Below are 18,624 nucleotides of genomic sequence, written 5' to 3'. Positions count from 1 at the left end.
ATTGTGTTTTCTCAGCACAAAGGCCACCCGCAACAGAAACAGTAACAAGATAGGTGACCACAAGTCATACAAATCGCGACTCTTAAAGGTTTAACTATGTCAAAGAATGTAACTGTCAGTGGTGCGTTCTTGTGCCAGCATGAATCTCTGGACAACTGAATTCTGAAAAAGCAAATTGCCTTCAAAAGTTCAGAAAATCAAACCTAAATAAAATGCTCTAGTCAAAGCAATGATGTGAATTTGCTATTAAATAATAACCTGTTATTAAAAAGGCTGCTGTTCATTAGCTGACTATCACTTTTATTATGGAGGGGGTCCCTAAAGGGCACGTCTTTGACAGCTCTCAGGGATGAGGTCTTTGCTTACTGACACTGAATAAACAAGCTTTACATTTGATCAGGCAATAAAACAGCTCTTCTAAAAATGCTCATGGTCAAATTTTCAGGTTGAGCTGCATTTAAATTATGTGCATGAGCAATGAAATGTTAATAGGACGAGACAATTGACCTTAGCTTGTTGCACAGTACGTGGGTCATAAAAGACCCCAAACGAAGCATTCAACATGAATTAGGCTAGTGGAGAGAAAAGGAGGGGAGATGATTTGTTTTAGTGTGTGCTTATATAGATGTAGTACACAGATTTTAGATATAACACCAGACAAATAACGTAAAAAAAATTCAAAAGTATGCCGTTAAAAAAAGCCATAGATGGATACTGTATATAGAAAATGCTCTGGAGGTGAGATTTGTGTTATCAATGTGTAGACTTGACCTTGACTGACCCGCCTGGGGCTCTAACAGAGTCATGGCCTGCTGTGCGATTAGGGACTCTGGGAGTCTACTCTTAAGGAACAGATGCCAGGGCACAACAGCTGTTCATCTGGCATCATCCCTCCAAGATCCTCGCTATCCTATATTTGCACCTTCAATTGTCCAATAGCAGCACTTCCCATTCCGCAACAAGCAAGTATATTAATCAGTATGTTTTGTCAGACATTCAATGACCCTTATTGTCATTCAAGTACCTCTTTTCTGAAAGAAGATTTTAAAAAGATCCCACATACAAACACCACAATTCAAAGTTATGTTGTGACTGTGTGTGTCTGTCTGTGCGTGGGCATGTGTGAAAGAGATAATGTACTCACCCTGGAAAGACTGCCTGGCTCTCTCCACGAGCTCCTCGATGGGATAGCTGGCCAGGTCTCCTCTGGCATGCTTAGTCTTACAGTAGGTACACGCATTCAGACACCTAGACACACAGAAACAGAGAGATGATGATGAGAGAAAGAGACGGGGATGGATGCAGAGAGCAGTATTCTTCAAACATCATTAATGCACTTATAGGGTGAGATACCACAGATAATATGCAGTATAAAATTGAGCACAGAAATATGAAAACTTTTTGCATTGTATTATATGTTTCACGCTAAAGGCCGTTTACACACTGAATAAACAACATGAAAATGCGAAATATTATATGTCTAGGGCTTTTATTGTGAAGGGTAAGAACGGAAGGAGCGGATCTGGTCTGCACTGCCTTTGTCAAGGTTGAAAGAAGTAATACAGTTTGCCGCAATGGTTCGGACTACGAAGCCTCTGTGTTGTTGTTTGATAAATATAGCCGCAACTCCACCCGTTCCGCACAACGTGATTGGTAGATGCTTTTATTCGCGGTGCGAAAGCTCAGAAATCGTCCTTGTTCCGTGTATTGTTCACATTCTGTGTTAAAGTATCCATGACAAAAACAAAAGGTTCGATAAAATATATTAACGTGCAAATTAATCACACGGAAAAAAGCGCCTCCAGTGTGTACTTTTTTTTATTCATTAGCTTCTTGTTCTACACTTGTCTGGCATTAAACTGAACAACACACTTATTTATTTGCTTTTTGATGATTGATTTTGTGTATTTTATAAAACTACAGAGTTACACGTTGTAAATCTTTTACACTACAACATCTCCAAATTGACCAATCCAGCCATTAACAACATTGAATGAACTGAGCAGTGGAGATGGGAGGGATTAAGGAGGACATGGCGAGTAAACAAATAGACTTTTTAATGTTTTAATGAAATCTATTCGTGCAGACTAACCCAATAGAGCAGACGCTGGAGAAGAAAGCAGGGAGTCAGAACTGTCCTTTCTCCCCTAAACTGTTTATAAGGACTCCAGCTAGCTCCAAAATAACCGTGGACAGCTGTCTCCCAGACCGAGGCAACATCAGACTCAATACATTGTTTTGTTTTACAGAAAGTAGAGAAGCTTAATTCAAATTGACCGTGAAAGGGAGAGAGTATGACTATGAAGCAGAAAAAATTAAGACAAAAAAAAGAAAATACAAAAAAAAAGGGAGAAATACTGCCTGAGACCAGATCCAGAAGCATGGTGTGGAATAAACTCTAGGGGACTCTTTGTTCAGGATGAAGGGGGCTTTTCATCAACAGTTGTCTATAAATCACTACAGTACTGAAAAGAAGAAGGAGGGCCACTGTTAAAAGTGCTTTTTGTATTTACTCCATTAGGGTTTCATTTCTGACCTCCAATTTGTCACACTGGGTTAAAAATACACACTGTTGTTAGTTGCTTTCCGCTCACTATTTCACTGTTGGCTTACATTTCAGGCTACAGCTCTAGTTAGTTGGGGCGAACACAAGCTAAACACTGTAAATTAGATAAATGTGTGTGTGTTTGTGGGGATCAAAATACTGAAACGAAAAAACAAGGCCAACCTACTTTCTCTCGTAAAAAATAAATGTTTCATGTTTCACCGTTTTTTTCCATGTGTTCATAATATGCCGCAGAAAAGTGAGTTATATCTACAAGATTTGTTTTTTCTTTTCTGTACTACTAAGTTGAGGGTGAATCTAACGCTGTTGCATTTAGAGTTCAATTCCCACTGGAGCCATGCTCGCCAAGTGTATTACCAACAGTGATGTAAAGCAATAAAAAAACATCCCATAAGTAAAATACAGCATGTCAAGTAGTGTTTTCACTAAAAGCCCCGAACCGACCAAACTGTGACTAATATTGAACCACAGTCCAGCTCATACTCATAAAGAAAACAACATGACCATCTGATCTGACCACCAATAACACAGCACTACTAATTCAAGCTTTTGACACAGCATTGAGATCAAAAGCTCACAGTTTCTCTTTCATAAAAGTGTGACAATTGGTTTGTTGTGGGATTTTATACACTAGTGCTAGGGCTAAAATGCCTTACTAATGATTAATAACCATCAAATGCTGTGATGTAAGGCAGCTAGCATGAGACTATGAAATCAGGCAGTTCTCGATACCAAGCGTAAAACCTGTATCTGTCCGTGACAGACTCATGGAGAAATAACGGGGATTCCCCAGAAGCTCGGCACAAACAGGCCAACAACACAGAACACGGGGCTACGGTAATGAAGCAGATGAGAGTATCAGTATATCCTCGTAGTTTCCACTACCCACTGAAAACAGATGGAGTCGAGAAAGGCATTTCAGAGGAAGTTACTTCTCAGTATGTGCAAAGATGTTCTGGTTTACAGGCAATTTTATGAAGTCCACAAAATTGTGTTTAAGCTCCATTTAAAATGTATTTCTCAGAGGAAAGGTCACTTGAGACTACACTTCTACTATCAGTTCACATTCACACTCTTGTACACATTCAAACCAGGGCAGGGCGATGCTAAGTTTTACCGCTACTGTTAAGACACTAAAAGATTTTTCAAATCTTAACAGATGTTGAAAATGTGAGAGACCCCTCATATAACAACATGTTATGTTAAAATCAACAGTTTTGTTCCTATAGTGTCTGGTGAGCAACGATTTGGTCAAAACAGCACACCACACACACTAACAGATTCCAATCATACGTTTTACTGGACTGTGAAAGACCTTCATTCTGTGAGTGCCCACTGAAATACCTACAAAATCTTTATCATCATCAAAAATAACCAAAATGCCAGGAGCATTTTTTAATGTCACCATGGAAAAAAACAGAAGCGAATATAGCTATCTATCCATCTATCCATCCATCTCTCCCTCTCAGGGTATTGCTTATCGGAGTTGAGGGCACTAAAGATGGCAGCTAGGTCACAGGACCTAGCTGTAGAGAAAACACAGACAGATGGGGCCCTGCATGTGTGTGCGCACACACACACACACACACACACACACACATACACCACCAGGGGGTCCATCCATCTTAATGTGATCAGGCCCAGCTGAGTGGATCACACCAACATTAATCTCAAGAGACAGTCAGTGGCCTGCTTGAGTGTGTGTGTGTGTGTGTGTGTGTGTGTGTGTGTGTGTGTGTGTGTGTGTGTGTGTGTGTGTGTGTGTGTGTGTGTGTGTGTGTGCATCAATTATGTGTGTTCGTGTGCCTGTGTGAGCGTGCTGCTGCTTAACATTTGTCCAGTATCACAACAACGCATTAGCAGTTTCGACCTCACCGTCAGCCTAAACAGGCTGCGACAACTAGTCAGCACCCTTAAGACTGACAGTGACTGAAGGAGAGGAGCGGTGTCACCCTCTCTGACACACACTTACTCTTTGCTGTGTATTCAAGTTGTGCTGGGCTTCAGATACTTAATTCTGAATTGCTTTATTTTTTCTGTCTTCCTGAAGACAAGAAAGAGGGTATCATTTCTGTTCAAATTTAATGTCATTCCACTCAGCAACAAGAAGAACTTTTTAAGAGGAGCCGAAATTACAAAATGATTTCACTTTACTGTTACCGTTCATGAAAATTAAACATCAACAAGAAATACTTCTAGAATTAAAACAAAATATTTCTCCTCCTTATCAAGCCTCCATCCTTTCCCTCCTTTGTTTCTGTCCTCTCCGCCTTCTGTTTCGTCCCAGTTAATTAAACCACAGAGGTAGCTGTTGTACCTGACAACAGTGTAGTTCATCAATGTGTTACAATGAGAGAGGCCACCTCCCCAGTGTGTGTGTGTGTGTGCGTTTGTGTGTGTGTGTGTGTGTGTGTGTGTGTGTGTGTGTGTGTGTGTGTGTGTGTGTGTGTGAGAGACTATTGTGTTGTTGCAGCCTTGAAAAGGTAACAAAGAAAGGAAAGCCCTGAGGTTCCTCTATACATTTGTAAACCTCCCTTGGCATACACACATACACACACACACACACACACACACACGGGCACACACACATACACACACGGGCACACAAATACAGTATAGGTTCCCTTCGGAGAGGCTCCCTTGTGCAGCATCAGACAGACAAACCGGGAGAGAGTTAAGCAGGAAAAGGTTTTCTCAATGATAAGCATTTAGGCTCTACACATTAATTAGAAAACTGCTCTATGCATAAACAAATTGAGCCATGTGTGCATTTACACAAGCGTGTGTGTAAGTGTGTGTGTGTGTGTGTGTGTGTGTGTGTGTGTGTGTGTGTGTTCATTGGGGTTCGTATTGTGCAGGCTTAAAGATGTAATTATGAAAACAAAGCTTAAACTGTGAGGGGAAGTCTGAGCACTTTGCAAATTGTAAAGTAAGATTATTCATTGCACTTATTGTTGAGACTGGGAGAGGGGTGGAGTGGGTATATGAGCAAACAGCATCTTAAAACTGCCATTATATGAGTGAACAAAGACGCAAGCCTGTAAGTTTACTGTTTGTGTCATCTCAAAGTCAAAGTGGAGGTTGCAAAATAATATGGAGTCAAGGAACAAAGAATGCTGACACAATGAAGTAAAGACCTATTAGGAGCAATGAATAGAGGATGATTAGTTATTCAGAGAAAGGTTGGGAGCTAAACCCTATTTATCCTTGATACACAGTAAGAGATGAATGCATTCAAGTTTCACAGGAACTTTGCATGCACACCAACGATCTTGTTTGACTCTGATAAAGGCAATATTCATTATACATGGTCATATCTTATTAATTTTAAACCATAATCAGGATTTGGGATGAAACAGAAATGAAAGTGCTTATAGCTCACTGTGGAGCCACTTTTTATGTAGCTAGTGATACAAATGTAATTTGTACACAAATATAATATTGCATATACGCTAAAGTAAAACCAACTTAAAATATGATATGTGTTGGCCTACGGATTCATTTGGATAATGAGAAGGAAAACCAAAGAGGTTTTTCGTGCTGTTTTCTCAGCAATAAGGTAGCTATGTGTTTACACAGACACTCAGTTACACAGGTGTTTAGGGGTGCGCACCTAGACTCACCAGGATGTGGTGGTACGCACTAAGAAGTAGGGGTACTCATATGGACAAAAATGCAAAGTGCAGAAGTGTACTCAGTACCAGCCCATTTCAGACACTGGTTTATTAAATAAGGACATTGCAGCACCAAGAAAAAAAAAAAAATTAATTCACAAACTTGTGAGGAACCAGAGCAAAAACATGTTATCGATAATGTCAAACAAAGAATTAGAGTTCTGATACTGATACCAGTATCGAAAACGCCAATACTGCCCAAAATTCGGGATCGGGTATTGGCACGTATGCCGGTCTGTGCACCGATCTGATACCATAATTTATTAACCTAGAAAAAAATCAACTTGTTTAACCTGAAATCAATTCTTTGCCGCTCCAAAACAGTAACACTCACTGTGCTGTCTCCCTGGATGTATCATGGCTGCCAATGGCAACTACTGTTTTAACGAAGCGAAGAAGAACTGATTGCAGGTAGTTTGTCATGTGATGACAGCAAACAACAACTGCGCGGTGCTAGTGGAGAGTGTATCAGTAGTCAGAGCGAGGAAAATGTCAGGCATTTGGTAATATTTCACAATGGAAAATCTGTTCATGTTTTACAAAGGGTTTAACCTGAACCAGGCCATATAACAAATATAGTAATCATATCATATCCATACATGGTCAGAAGTAAACAGCTGAATAATGATAATAAATATAATTTTTTTATCATGCTGCTATTGGATCGGTACTCCGTATCGGCCGATACCGCAAGTTCAGGTATTTGAATCGGTACCGGGAAGGAAAAAATGGTATCGGAACATCTCTACAAAGAATAACAAAATGTTGGCCTTTTGTCGTAAAGTAAATCCCACACATTGTGAAAACAACAACATGAATGGCTGTTTTTAAAATGACTGCAGAACACTGAAGATAAACCAAATGACAGAATTTATGCTAAGATTTTTAGAGAGTGGCTTTTCAGAGAGATGGCCCACAGAGCACTGAGAAGTCGATTCACACTACAAATCAAAGTAGTCTAAGTGTGAGTGTCTAAAGCCTTTTACAGTCAAGAGTTAAAGTTGAGAAACAGCGAGTCTGCCGTTGACTTGTTTTCCTTCCTGCCAATAAGTAGCTCTGGCCAGACTGAGAAATAAACACAAAGTTCTCTCACTATTATCTCACATAATATTGTTTTGCATTTGTGTGTGTTGGATGTGTGTGTGTTTCTTTTCATCTGTGAATAGACCAGTGTGTGTGAGTGTGTGTCCTAATGCAGCTGCAGCCTGTGTGACCTCTTGAATTGTTATTTAGTTGCGTTCCCAGTACTGAGCACTGAAGCAGCTCTGTCTGTGTGTGTGTGTGTGTGTGTGTGTGTGTGTGTGTGGTTGTGCGTGTGTGTGTTTTACAAAATGTGTCACATGCTGACCTTAGATTTCTGTAACTACTACAGCAGCCTCGCTTGTTGTTTTGGCTGGAGAGAAACAGCACGTGTATGTGTGTGAAACCACAAGCCCATGTCTACGTAGGAACTGCGAGTGTTTTCCAAACTCCTTGTTTTGTCTATGGAGAGACCTCGAGACGGTGTTTGTACTAGATCAGTCAGCCCATTGTTACTGGACAAGAATGGTATGATGTTTGTTTATTAGGAACCACTAGACATACTGATAAAGTGGCACAAGATCTGATCTGAAGTTAGGCTTGCAGGCTGGCTGATTTACTGCTCAACCAGCTAATTCTCTCACATTACTGACCACTTTACTGACTGATGAAATCACTTGTTGTCGTCAACCTGTCTGAATGACAAACTGACTTTACTGATGCACTCATAGATCACGGATTCACTGGCAGACAACCCGACTCGCTGCAAGACTGACTGACCTGCTCACGGTGACTTAACAAGTGTCTGGATAACCCACTGGTTTGACAAGTGACTGACGTTGGCCACTAACTAAACAAGGATATCTGTAAGTATCAGAGAAGTTAATTGAAGTCCTTCTGCATTCTACTTAGTGTTGATCAAACACATGCCTCTACACATGATCAGCCAAGTGGCAAACTGTTGCGTAGGTTTCACTAACATGCGCCAGAGAGCAGGAAAGTGCCACTGCCAAGATTCTGGCAGGATTTCACAGTGGCGTTTTACAGCGCTGGGAACATCACAGTCAGCTGTCATCTCATTGGTTGCGCACTGCAAAGCCAGCAGCTGACTGAACTTGGAGCACTTTGTTCCAGGCATGAAATTTGAGCAGCGGGTCCACCCAAGGTAGCACTGCCACAATGTTCTGTGTTTTCTTTCTCTGCACAGGTAAAGAATGGCTCACAATGATGAGGAAGTCTTACTGACTGAGGCATAATGAAGAAAGAATAGACTGTATAAGACTATAAGTGGAAATAGTCACCGTGACGTCACCCATTGGTTTGCGGACTGCCGTATTGAAGTCTCTTTGAAGTTCGGCATTTTGGCTGTCGCCATCATCAGAATTATCATTTTAACATGAAACAACATACACCAAACATAACAAAAAAAAAAGAAAACACTAATAATATAGAAATGTATATGTTTGTGCGACACGAGAGGGTGGAGCTAAGTACAACCGAATGCTGAATAAGACATTTTTAGGCAACCAAAAAGGTTAGAATTAACTTTCATGAAGTGAAAACACACTGGGAAAAGGGTTAAAGTTGTAAGACGAAAACACAGACAACTCCCAGACCGGACAACGTGGTAGAGACCTGTCAATCACAAGGTAGCCACGCCCTAAATCATCCCCTGCTTTACGGTCTATTTGACTCTAAAGGGGACCATAATTTACTAAACGAACATCATGCTGTATTGAAGAAGACTTGAAACTAGCGATTGAGACCATAAACTCATGTTTACAATGTTTACTGAGGTAATAAATCAAGTGAGAAGTAGGCTCATTTTCTCATAGACTTCTATACAATCAGACTTCTTTTTGCAACCACTGGAGTCGCCCCCTGCTGGCTGTTAGAATGAATGCAACTTTAAGACACTTCCGCATTGGCTTCACTTTTCAGACCTAGAGGTTGCCCAGTGCTTATTCCAAATGTCTGCTGATCTCTGTGGCTCATTAAACATTACGACTTTATTCAAGTTTATGTTAACAGTTACTTTTACACCCCAAAAAGTATCTATGAAAAAGGTTACAGTTCCTGCACACTTCATCTGATTCCTTGTAGCGGTAAGCACCCTCACATTAAAGTCAAGAGGGTCTGACTTAAGTACAAGTGTTTCCTTTGAAAATCCAATGCACTGGCAGCAATACAACAAAAAATGTGTCATTGTCCAAATAACCTTCACTGCCTATGTACACACACTCCTATAGACAAATTGACATGCTTCATGTTTGAGAGGAAACATGAAGAAAGAAGAAGAAGAAAGCCTCATCTCTGCGTTGATGTTTCTGTCTTGATGACTACCTCTTAGAAGGAAACATGTAGGAAACTGGTTTGTGCAAATAGTCTGTAAGATGATCAGTGTGTGTGTGTGTGTGTGTGAGTGTGTATGTGTATGTGTGTGTGTGTGCGTGCGTGTAAACTGTGTTTGCTTGCGACACACTGGGGCTAATTCAGTTACTCAGGGGTTCTGTAGTGTAATGCCTTGTAATGACACAAAATCTCATTTTGTCCAAGGAGACACATCAATCTTTTGGATTTACTGTGGGGAGCAAAGTCTCTCCTAGTGAGTGAGTAGGAAGAACAGTGGATGGAGAGCATGTGTGTATGTGTCTCAGGCATGTATTTGTGTGTTTGTGTGTTAAGCAGTGGGGAAGAGGGAAATGGAATAATATGTTCAGACCAGTGGAGCTGAAAACTACCCATACATTGGTTTGATAAACAGCAGGAAAGGCCACCATGGTACATAGCTAGAAGAGGAGTGTGTGTGTGTGTGTGTGTGTGTGTGTGTGGGTGTGCGTGTGAGTGAGTGGGAGGGAGCGTGTCTGCATATGATCATGTGTGTGTCGGGAACAAAATAGAAAAAGAAAATGGGAATTCCTTTGTGGAGGTGTGTGTGTGTGTGTGTGTTTGCATGTGTGCTAAAGTGCTAAATCAAAAGGGATTGTGTGTATTGTGCATCCATGCAGGCCCACAATCCTACACACATATGTACGTGATCAGAAACCCTTGTGTAAACACCCTTCACTCCTACTAACTCCACTTTTCTGAAGCATATAAGCACATTTTCTCCGTCTTTTGTTGCTGCTTCACATGATGCATTTCTCACTTCGTCTCCACGGGGAGAGTAACAACACAGAAAGATGAGATCATTGACCAATGATCAACAAAATGAGAACGCAGTCAAGTAGAGCTTGTGTATTTGCTTTTTAAGATGAGGGAGAGATATGGAGAAATTATCTGCAGTGAATATCGCAGAAACCCCAGTGGTGGTGGTGCTATTACAGTCTCAAGCTGGAGCAGACGTACCTGCTTCGATTTGTTGGGTAAAATGTGTGTGTGTGTATGAGAAAAAGGAAAAAAGAGTGTGTCTCTCTGTAGCATCTCGGGCAAAAACTGGCTCCTCTTGCTCATAGGCCTTATTCACTTCCACACTGTAATTGCCAGAGAAATTCAAATTACAAAAGAGCACATAGGCCTGATTCAATTAGCTTTTAACTCGGCTAACGACTTCCCATCTCCACCCGTTTCTCCCTGCGTCTCTCTCTGTACCGCACTCCCCTTTCACTTTCAAGCAGAAGGAGACTTTTATCTGCGAAAATGCCACTTCTATTCTTATAGCGACTCTACTATTCTTTATTGATATTATAAAGTGTGTCACCAATGAGCTGCGCTGTGTCTTTTTCACCCCACCACGTCAAGGCCTCTGGCATCAAAAAACACAATGTGCTGAGTTTGACTGATCTCCAAACAGAAATTGTTGCAAAGAGGGCTAAGAAAAGCATCGAGCAGCGGAGGAAGCTCAGAGGAGCGGCTGATTGGGACTGAGAAAGTGGAGCGCGACTATCAGGTGCTGAAGACTTTCATTTGTGTGCTGAAAAGCATGAAAGCCTGCCGGTATGATAATAGTTGATATAAAAAAAAAGTGAGTAATGAAAAATGTTTATAAAAATGGGAAGTTAACTGGATGCGACGGTTAGGAAATGCAGAAAAGGGATGTGAAGAGATTTCTGAAGTCCGTTCAAGAGGAGCTGATGTTTGCATCAATTGATACAAGAGAAAAAGAAAGATTAGATTTCTCTGTAGTAAATGAAATGCTGTCAGAAAGATAGAGAAATAGGCAAGTCAGTGTGTACTGTACATCTTTGCTGTTGTGATTTTCTTCCAGATATGTAAGACTGTGTACAGTACTAGCCACATGCAGCACTTAAGTAGAAAACTGTACAACTCCCACACATTGATAAAACCACGTTGACCTTTAATTTCATGAGCCAAAATAACTGTTTCACAACTTTTTTTAAGTCATTATGCATTGCTAAGACTTTTGTTACAAGACATTGGGCTCAAAAGAAGAAAATAATCCAGATTATTTTCATTTTTTACCGTACTTTCATCTTGTTTATGAAATTATGGAAAAAAAATAGAATTACCATCTCGCAGTTGTATTCCTCCGCCAACAAGTCAAGTTAGACTTCACATCCATGTCTGACCAAAATCTCATCACTACATCATTTTATCCTGTTAGACGTGTGTCAAATTGTCATAATTAGCATATTCATTATTGAGTTATGGCCAAAAATGTGTTTTGTGAGGTCACAGTAACCTTGACCTTTGACCACCAAAATCGAATAAGTTCATCCTTGAAACCAAGTTAACGTTTGTGCCAAATTTGAAAGACATTCTCTCAAGTCTCACGTTTACGAGAATGGGTCGGATGGACAGACAACCCGGAATCATAAAAAAACTGGACTGCTCAAAGACACATCAGCTAGGCCACTTCTGATGTACTGTGTTCCACTATCCAGCAGTAAACGTATATGCACACAAACACAGGATACGTCCACTCTACATTTTGATGAACACACACACACACACACAAAAATGATGATACACGAAGAAAGACAAACACCAAGTTACAATCAAACAGTTAGTTTTGGCTGTACTGAATGTTGAACCATGGATCTGCAGATCAGTTCCCTTCAACTCTCTGTTAGCACAGCACATGTGACTTTTTTATTTTTTTTTTGGTTACCTCACAGGACGAATGAGCTTAAAATGGTCCTATTTTAAAGCAGTCACTGTTTGAAGTACTGTTTAATGTGTGAGAAACAAAGAATATAAAAGATCATAGAAGGGAAGAGAGACTATTTGACCAGTTCAACATAATAATGGTATAAAAGCTGTGTTGTCACTCTGGACCTGCTGTCACACCGTTTCAAAGACTTGAAAAAACTGGAAGAACATGGCCAAAAACCACACAGCTTCGTCTAAAAATGTGTCCTTAACTCCTCTCCTATTATCCTGGCTGACCCAGGATCATTTGATGTAAAATCAATGAAAACACCTAATTTCTGTCTGTATTTAGCTTTCCTTCTTAAGAATCTGGACATTAATTATGTTACTTACAGTAGGGACATATCAGGTCAGGAACAGGAGTCATAAAATACTCAATTTGACTCAACCTCTTCTTTAATGTAGTAACTCTAGCTGCGTTGCTGCTGTGTCTGCTTCACAGCCAAGTCCTATGACTTTTCTATGGTTTATTGTTTTTCCTCTCCATCTAGATGTCTGTGACCCCAAATGTATTTCTCTCTCAGTTGGCTAAGCACTGAACATTACACCTTGGTCACAATGGTTAACGCACATCTATGTAAAGGTCAGCAGCGAGGTTGATAAGACCTATTATTCTGCTGTGTCGGTCGTGGAGAGTGGACGGAGAAGTTGTGGCAGCCAGACGCAAAATCACAGGAAGCAAGCAGCGAGCACACTGGGGGCCTATCAGCTAACACAAACATGTTCAAAATGCACGCCGATACACAAAACACGTAGACACTTTTCACTCCGTCTCTATCAGCTTTGTTTACATAGTGTGTGTGCACGTGTGTGTGTGTATGTGTGTGTATTTTGCTACGGTGATTATTAGTGATTATAGAAATCATGGATTTGGCAGGGATAAAGGTCTGTGAGAAATGAGCCACTAGCCTGTTCAAATCCTTTTTGAGGTGTAGCCAGCCACAGAAACCAATAGAATAGAAAACACAAAAAAAAAAATGATTGGAGATTAACACGATGTAGCGTGAGTAAAGCATCCAAAACATTCATGAATAAAAAGGTATTAAATATGTTTACAAAAGCCTTACAATGGCAGCGTGCGGCATTCAACATGGCTTAATGGCCATATTAAATTAGCTTTCCATTAAGCAGATAAATATGTTACTATTAGTGTCAGAAGGTGAAAAAAAAGGGATTTGAATAGAAGCAGCTGAACAAAGGAATGAGGATAAGACACTGTATGGGCTCCAAGGTTATCTTTTATACTCCCTGGATAGGTGAGGCCAATAACTCAAACCGTAAGAAATTTCCACTCTCCCGTAACAAAAAGCAGGACTGTTGAAATGATGTGTTAAACCCTTCAATGTTTGCTTTTATTCAAGAGCTGGCAGCATCTCTATTTGTCGATCTGTCCTAAGTTTAACCCTGACAGCATTTGAAGGAGAACGATGTGCAGGAGAGGGAAAACATGAACAACAAAAGAAGTCAAATATTTCCACAGCATCATAAAATGGATAAATAAAAAACACATTTCAATGGTAAAGGAAACTGTTTGGGAATGATAAATCAAAAAAATCTCCATTATGGTGTGATATATACACAGGTTTTTAACAGCGACACACAGGCCTCCATATCATTAATTCAAATTTTAACTAGTTATTGAGAGGTACTGTATGTGCTGTCAGTGCAGCAATCAAACATCGAGGTAGCAGTCAGTATGCCAGCAACGCTTTGAGAAAGCTCTCAAAACCACAAGAAGCCTACTTCCACTGCCTATTCCCTCTGTGTCGTCCTCTCTACCTGCCTGCCTGCCTGGAGGATACGAATGATGAAGTTGGTTATCGGTTTCCGGGTTTAGAGCGAAGGGTCATTAACACCTGACTTTTAGCACATTGCAATAACAATAACAGAGATTATGACGGCCAAAAATGTAACTAAATGGAGAACAGGGAAGAGACAGATAATGAAATGAAATGAGCTGTAACTGTGGAACAAAGGGCTTTTTTTTAATGCCTGGAGTCTAATGGCAATGGTTCACACAAACAGACACCGCAACATACACACACACACACACACATACAGTACACACGTTTAATGAACCATTCTGACTGAGTGGCTGTAAATTCCTTGTTTATGATGCTGAGGCATCACGCTTCAACTTGTTCACAAAGGGGCTTTTACTGTCGCTGACAACACACACAGACACACACACACACACACACACACATAGATATACAAAGAGCAAGAAGGGACCGTTAGTGTAGCCTGGGGCAAAACACACACACATACGCACCAGCTTCCCTAAAGTATCAAGCGTGCTAAAACTGGGACACAAAACAGAGCATTAGAAAGACAGTGAAGTCTTTTTCCAGTCGGAGGCTGTATGAAAAATGAACTCTGCCCTCAGGCGTATCCGTTTGCATAAAGAAAGCAATGGAAGAAACATCATAAGAAACAAAATTAAATGCTGGCGACTGGAACTTAAGCCAATTAAAGAGCAGCATCAGCTGCTGGAGTCAACATCAGGAGCACGAGAAGGGTGGAGTACAAAGGATCCACGTCCGATTCAATCCCATGTTGAAAAACACCAGCATTGTGTGTATTTCCAGTATTTCACTCTTTTATTCTCCTCATTCTTCGACTACTATTCCCTCCACTGCTTCACCGCTCTCACCGAACATTCAATATGCACATACACCACATGTGAAAAGATTTATGTTGAATCCAAACTTTGGAGGTTTAGAGGTTTATCCTTTATCAAAAGCTGTCTGAAATCAATCATAAAAGTAGATAACGGCCTAAAAACCTTGGCAGTTCTGTTTGATTTTAGCACCTTTTGTGTCACTTCGTCTTCAGAAGCCTGATAACTTTCCTGGTATTCAAGGTCCCTGAGAGGACGGAGTTATTATGCTGTTTGTCTGTTCATGGTGTTGCAAATAAAAGGCTTGAAATTATTATTTTAAAACATATTTGAGATTGGATTAATATAACTACCTTTCATGGACCAAGTTTGTTCAACAATCACGAACCTTAAGAAAGTGAGACTGAGAGCAAATAATCGTGTTTAAATTGATTGAATTCCATTGAAGAGGATTCAAACTGATGTATTGAAAAACAACTGCATGGAAGGCCAAACACATCTGCTGCTAAATTCCATTTGTACATTCAGAGTACACTTTAAAATTAAATCTTGTATACATCTGAAATAAAACATCATTCAATATTTGTCCTTTGTATACATTATATTTCTGTAATACTGCCATTCACATATTTGTATGAAGTATCACATTAGAAAAGCTGTATGGAAGCTGTCTTAAAAACTTCCTCTGCGGAAAAAAAAAGTTTTACGCTTGCTTGAGGTGGTTTTCGCCTTTGTCAAAAAAGAGTTGAGGCACTAGATGGATTATGGAAACGCCTTTGCCGAATAAATTCTGACGCAAACATTTAACTCTGATTACTGATCAGCTGTTTCCGCTGTCGGCATCTTCTCGGATATTCCCATAACGTTTTTTTTTTCCAGGCAACATGAAACATGGCCAGTAGGCCTAATAGCTGACATGAAAGAACATTTAAAACTTGCCCAATTGAAAAAAAATGTAAACTTCTCTCTAGATGGTTAGATGGCCAAGCCGACTTGTTTTGTTTACAGTTTGCAACCTATAGGCTACTTCTTCTACTCGGTTTACTGGTGGATGCAACCACAGATATAAAACAGTTTTATATGTACGAATGCAAGCCTATAGCGCCAACTTCTGACCAAACTATGTTGTAGCCGAGTTTATTCGCTCCAAACCAGTTGATGGAAATTTCTCTCTTTCTTTTTTTTGCGACATTTCAAGTGCGCTTAAAATACGCTTGACAACTGAATGGAAACATGGCTACTGTGTCTGCAAGTGAATGAATGAACCAAACTGAAGCAAACTAAAATAGTAGTGCATTGAAACTAAATTGTTTAGAATAGATAATGGTAATAACATTGGTGCAACATGCTACTTTTGGACTGAACCTTCAAAGAAATAATCAGGGCTTTTGCTCATTAATGTGTCAAGTAGAAATGACTCAAAATAACTGTGCTAATGGCCCAGGAGAAACCTGACAATGTTCCTCTCTAATACAAAGCCAGAGGGCATTTGAGGACTAGCTGGACTGTGTTGAATTTATTTTCTGATGGGGATACAATTAACTGGGTGAGGGGGAGAAAAAAAAGCCAATCTAATTTGATTTTAATAGGTTCAAATGAAATTAATATCCAACTTAATGAAACTAATATTGTGAATCAATTTTGAACATGGAATTAAATTGACATAGGTAGTCCCAGGTGAAACTCTACACCAGGCTGTTGTGAGGATTTGCACTGATAAAGTGAAGGGGATGATACATTAGGTTAATCTGTCAGAGGCAGACTAAAATTAATCTGTGCAGTCTTTTGAAATGAGTAAATGGGTTTTCTTCAAGAATGAATGTTGGGATGATCACAGTTTATAGACAAAAAGTCAAAATGGGTGAAGGTTTTAAAGTTTTGATCTGTATAAAAAGACACTTTGGGGCATCTGGTAGACCGGTAAGAGAGAGCAATGTGACTACTGCTGTATACTGTTTACCATGTTGTCTCAATATATAGTAAGAAAAAAAAACACAAGTATCTATTTACTGCATTTAAGATATGTTCATATTTTATGCCCTAAAATGATCTGAGAACTTTGCAGGGACCTGGAGATAATCTGTGGGATCACTCCACCCTGCAGCATGACATCAACTCGACATTTGGTTAGAAAACAAAAGGGATGCGTCGCACATGTTCACACAAAAAGACAAACTGGCAACAAAACGGAGACATTAAAGGCCACACACACACACACTACAAATTAATAGTTTCAAATGCTCTCTTCTGACGCAGAGGCAGTTTGGAGGACAACTGCAACTGATGTTGTGCATGTGTGTGTCTGCGTGTAAGACAAAGATCTCTCTGTTTCTTTAGCTGACAAATGTCACCAATGATGTCACTACTACCTCAGAGGAATATTTAAAACAGATTATCTAAAAACGGACCACACAAAGGTCACATTCTCTCTATTCTCCTTGATAAACACACACATTAGAAGAAACTTAGTGACACCAACGACTGACCAAGTCACAGAAAAGAACACATTAAGCTTGGATTTTCACTAACACCAGTGTTATTTGCGACAGATTTGTCAACAGCCGATTCACCCCGTCAGCATCATTCCTGTAATCCCCCAGGCCTCCAAAAAGAGTTCCAGTTAAAAGCGTAAAAACAAAGGGATTTATTTGTAGCCAGCCTGGCCCTTTTTCAACAACAACAGCAAGTTCATTTGGAGCAGATATACGACCCCCTGCTGGAGGGAGGCTGGCAAGAGAGACTGAAATCTGCAAACACACAAAAACTGCACACATCCAGACTGGAAGGCCCACAAACACACATACACACATAGAAATGGTCACACAGGCAGGTATACAAGCACATAAAGCGAGAAATACAGATATTCACACTGGAGTTGTGATCCATTTACCAACAATTATCAAAATGACACACAGAGGCTGTGAAAGAGCCACAAACAGCATGTGTCTGCATCTGTTGCAGCTATTCATAACAACAACACCAGGAATAAACCAATCATTTGACACTAGTGGCCGTTTTAGGCAATGGTTTACAGGGGAGCAGTGAATGAAAATTGGTACATGCTGGCCAACACTGTGGCAGTTGTTGGAAAATGTTTGCATTTTCTTTGGGTCACAAAGCTCCCATTTTAACTTTTAAACATGCCAATTTTTGTGCTGACCAGAAGTGCAAGTTTATCTGAGAAATTATGGCTGAACCAGTTGGATTTACAGTTTTTCTAGGCGTATTAGATTTGGTGTAGTCTAAGGAGCTTTAGTCAGGAATAAAGACCACTGAGCCTCTGCAGACCACAAACATCTAGGGCACAGTCAACTCTTTAGGGAAACGCTCAGATCATTGCTTGTGAGTTACTTCCATGATTGTTCGCAATGTAACAAGTGCAACTAGAATTACCACCTTGCGGTTGTATGCCTCCGCCAACTAGTCAAGTTGCAGTTGACATCTACGTATGGACGGACGGACGAAAACATAATGCCTCCAGTCACGACTGTCACCGGCGCGGAGGCATACAAATGTAATTGAATGACATTTATTGTGACAATGTGAATTATGGTGATGTCACCGCACAGCATCACAATGTATCTACTGCATCGCAATCACACTGAAAATAATCATTAAAAAAAACTACTCTG

At 40.2% G+C, this 18,624-nt stretch overlaps 1 protein-coding gene across 1 annotated transcript in view; it reads right to left on the bottom strand.

The window, feature by feature from the left end:
• cdkal1 (CDK5 regulatory subunit associated protein 1-like 1) overlaps nt 1–18,624 on the bottom strand; it is a 270,114-nt gene that overhangs the window by 152,381 nt on the left and 99,109 nt on the right. The window contains exon 8 of the mRNA XM_074654216.1: nt 1,145–1,248. Within this exon, the coding sequence (XP_074510317.1) occupies nt 1,145–1,248 (104 nt within the window). The remainder of the gene's footprint in view (nt 1–1,144; nt 1,249–18,624) is intronic.

The sequence above is a fragment of the Sebastes fasciatus genome, chromosome 12, assembly GCF_043250625.1.
Source record: "Sebastes fasciatus isolate fSebFas1 chromosome 12, fSebFas1.pri, whole genome shotgun sequence".
Taxonomy (NCBI): domain Eukaryota; kingdom Metazoa; phylum Chordata; class Actinopteri; order Perciformes; family Sebastidae; genus Sebastes; species Sebastes fasciatus.
The sequence above is the reverse complement of the archived record's forward strand: the minus strand, read 5'-3'. Positions and strand labels throughout refer to the sequence as shown.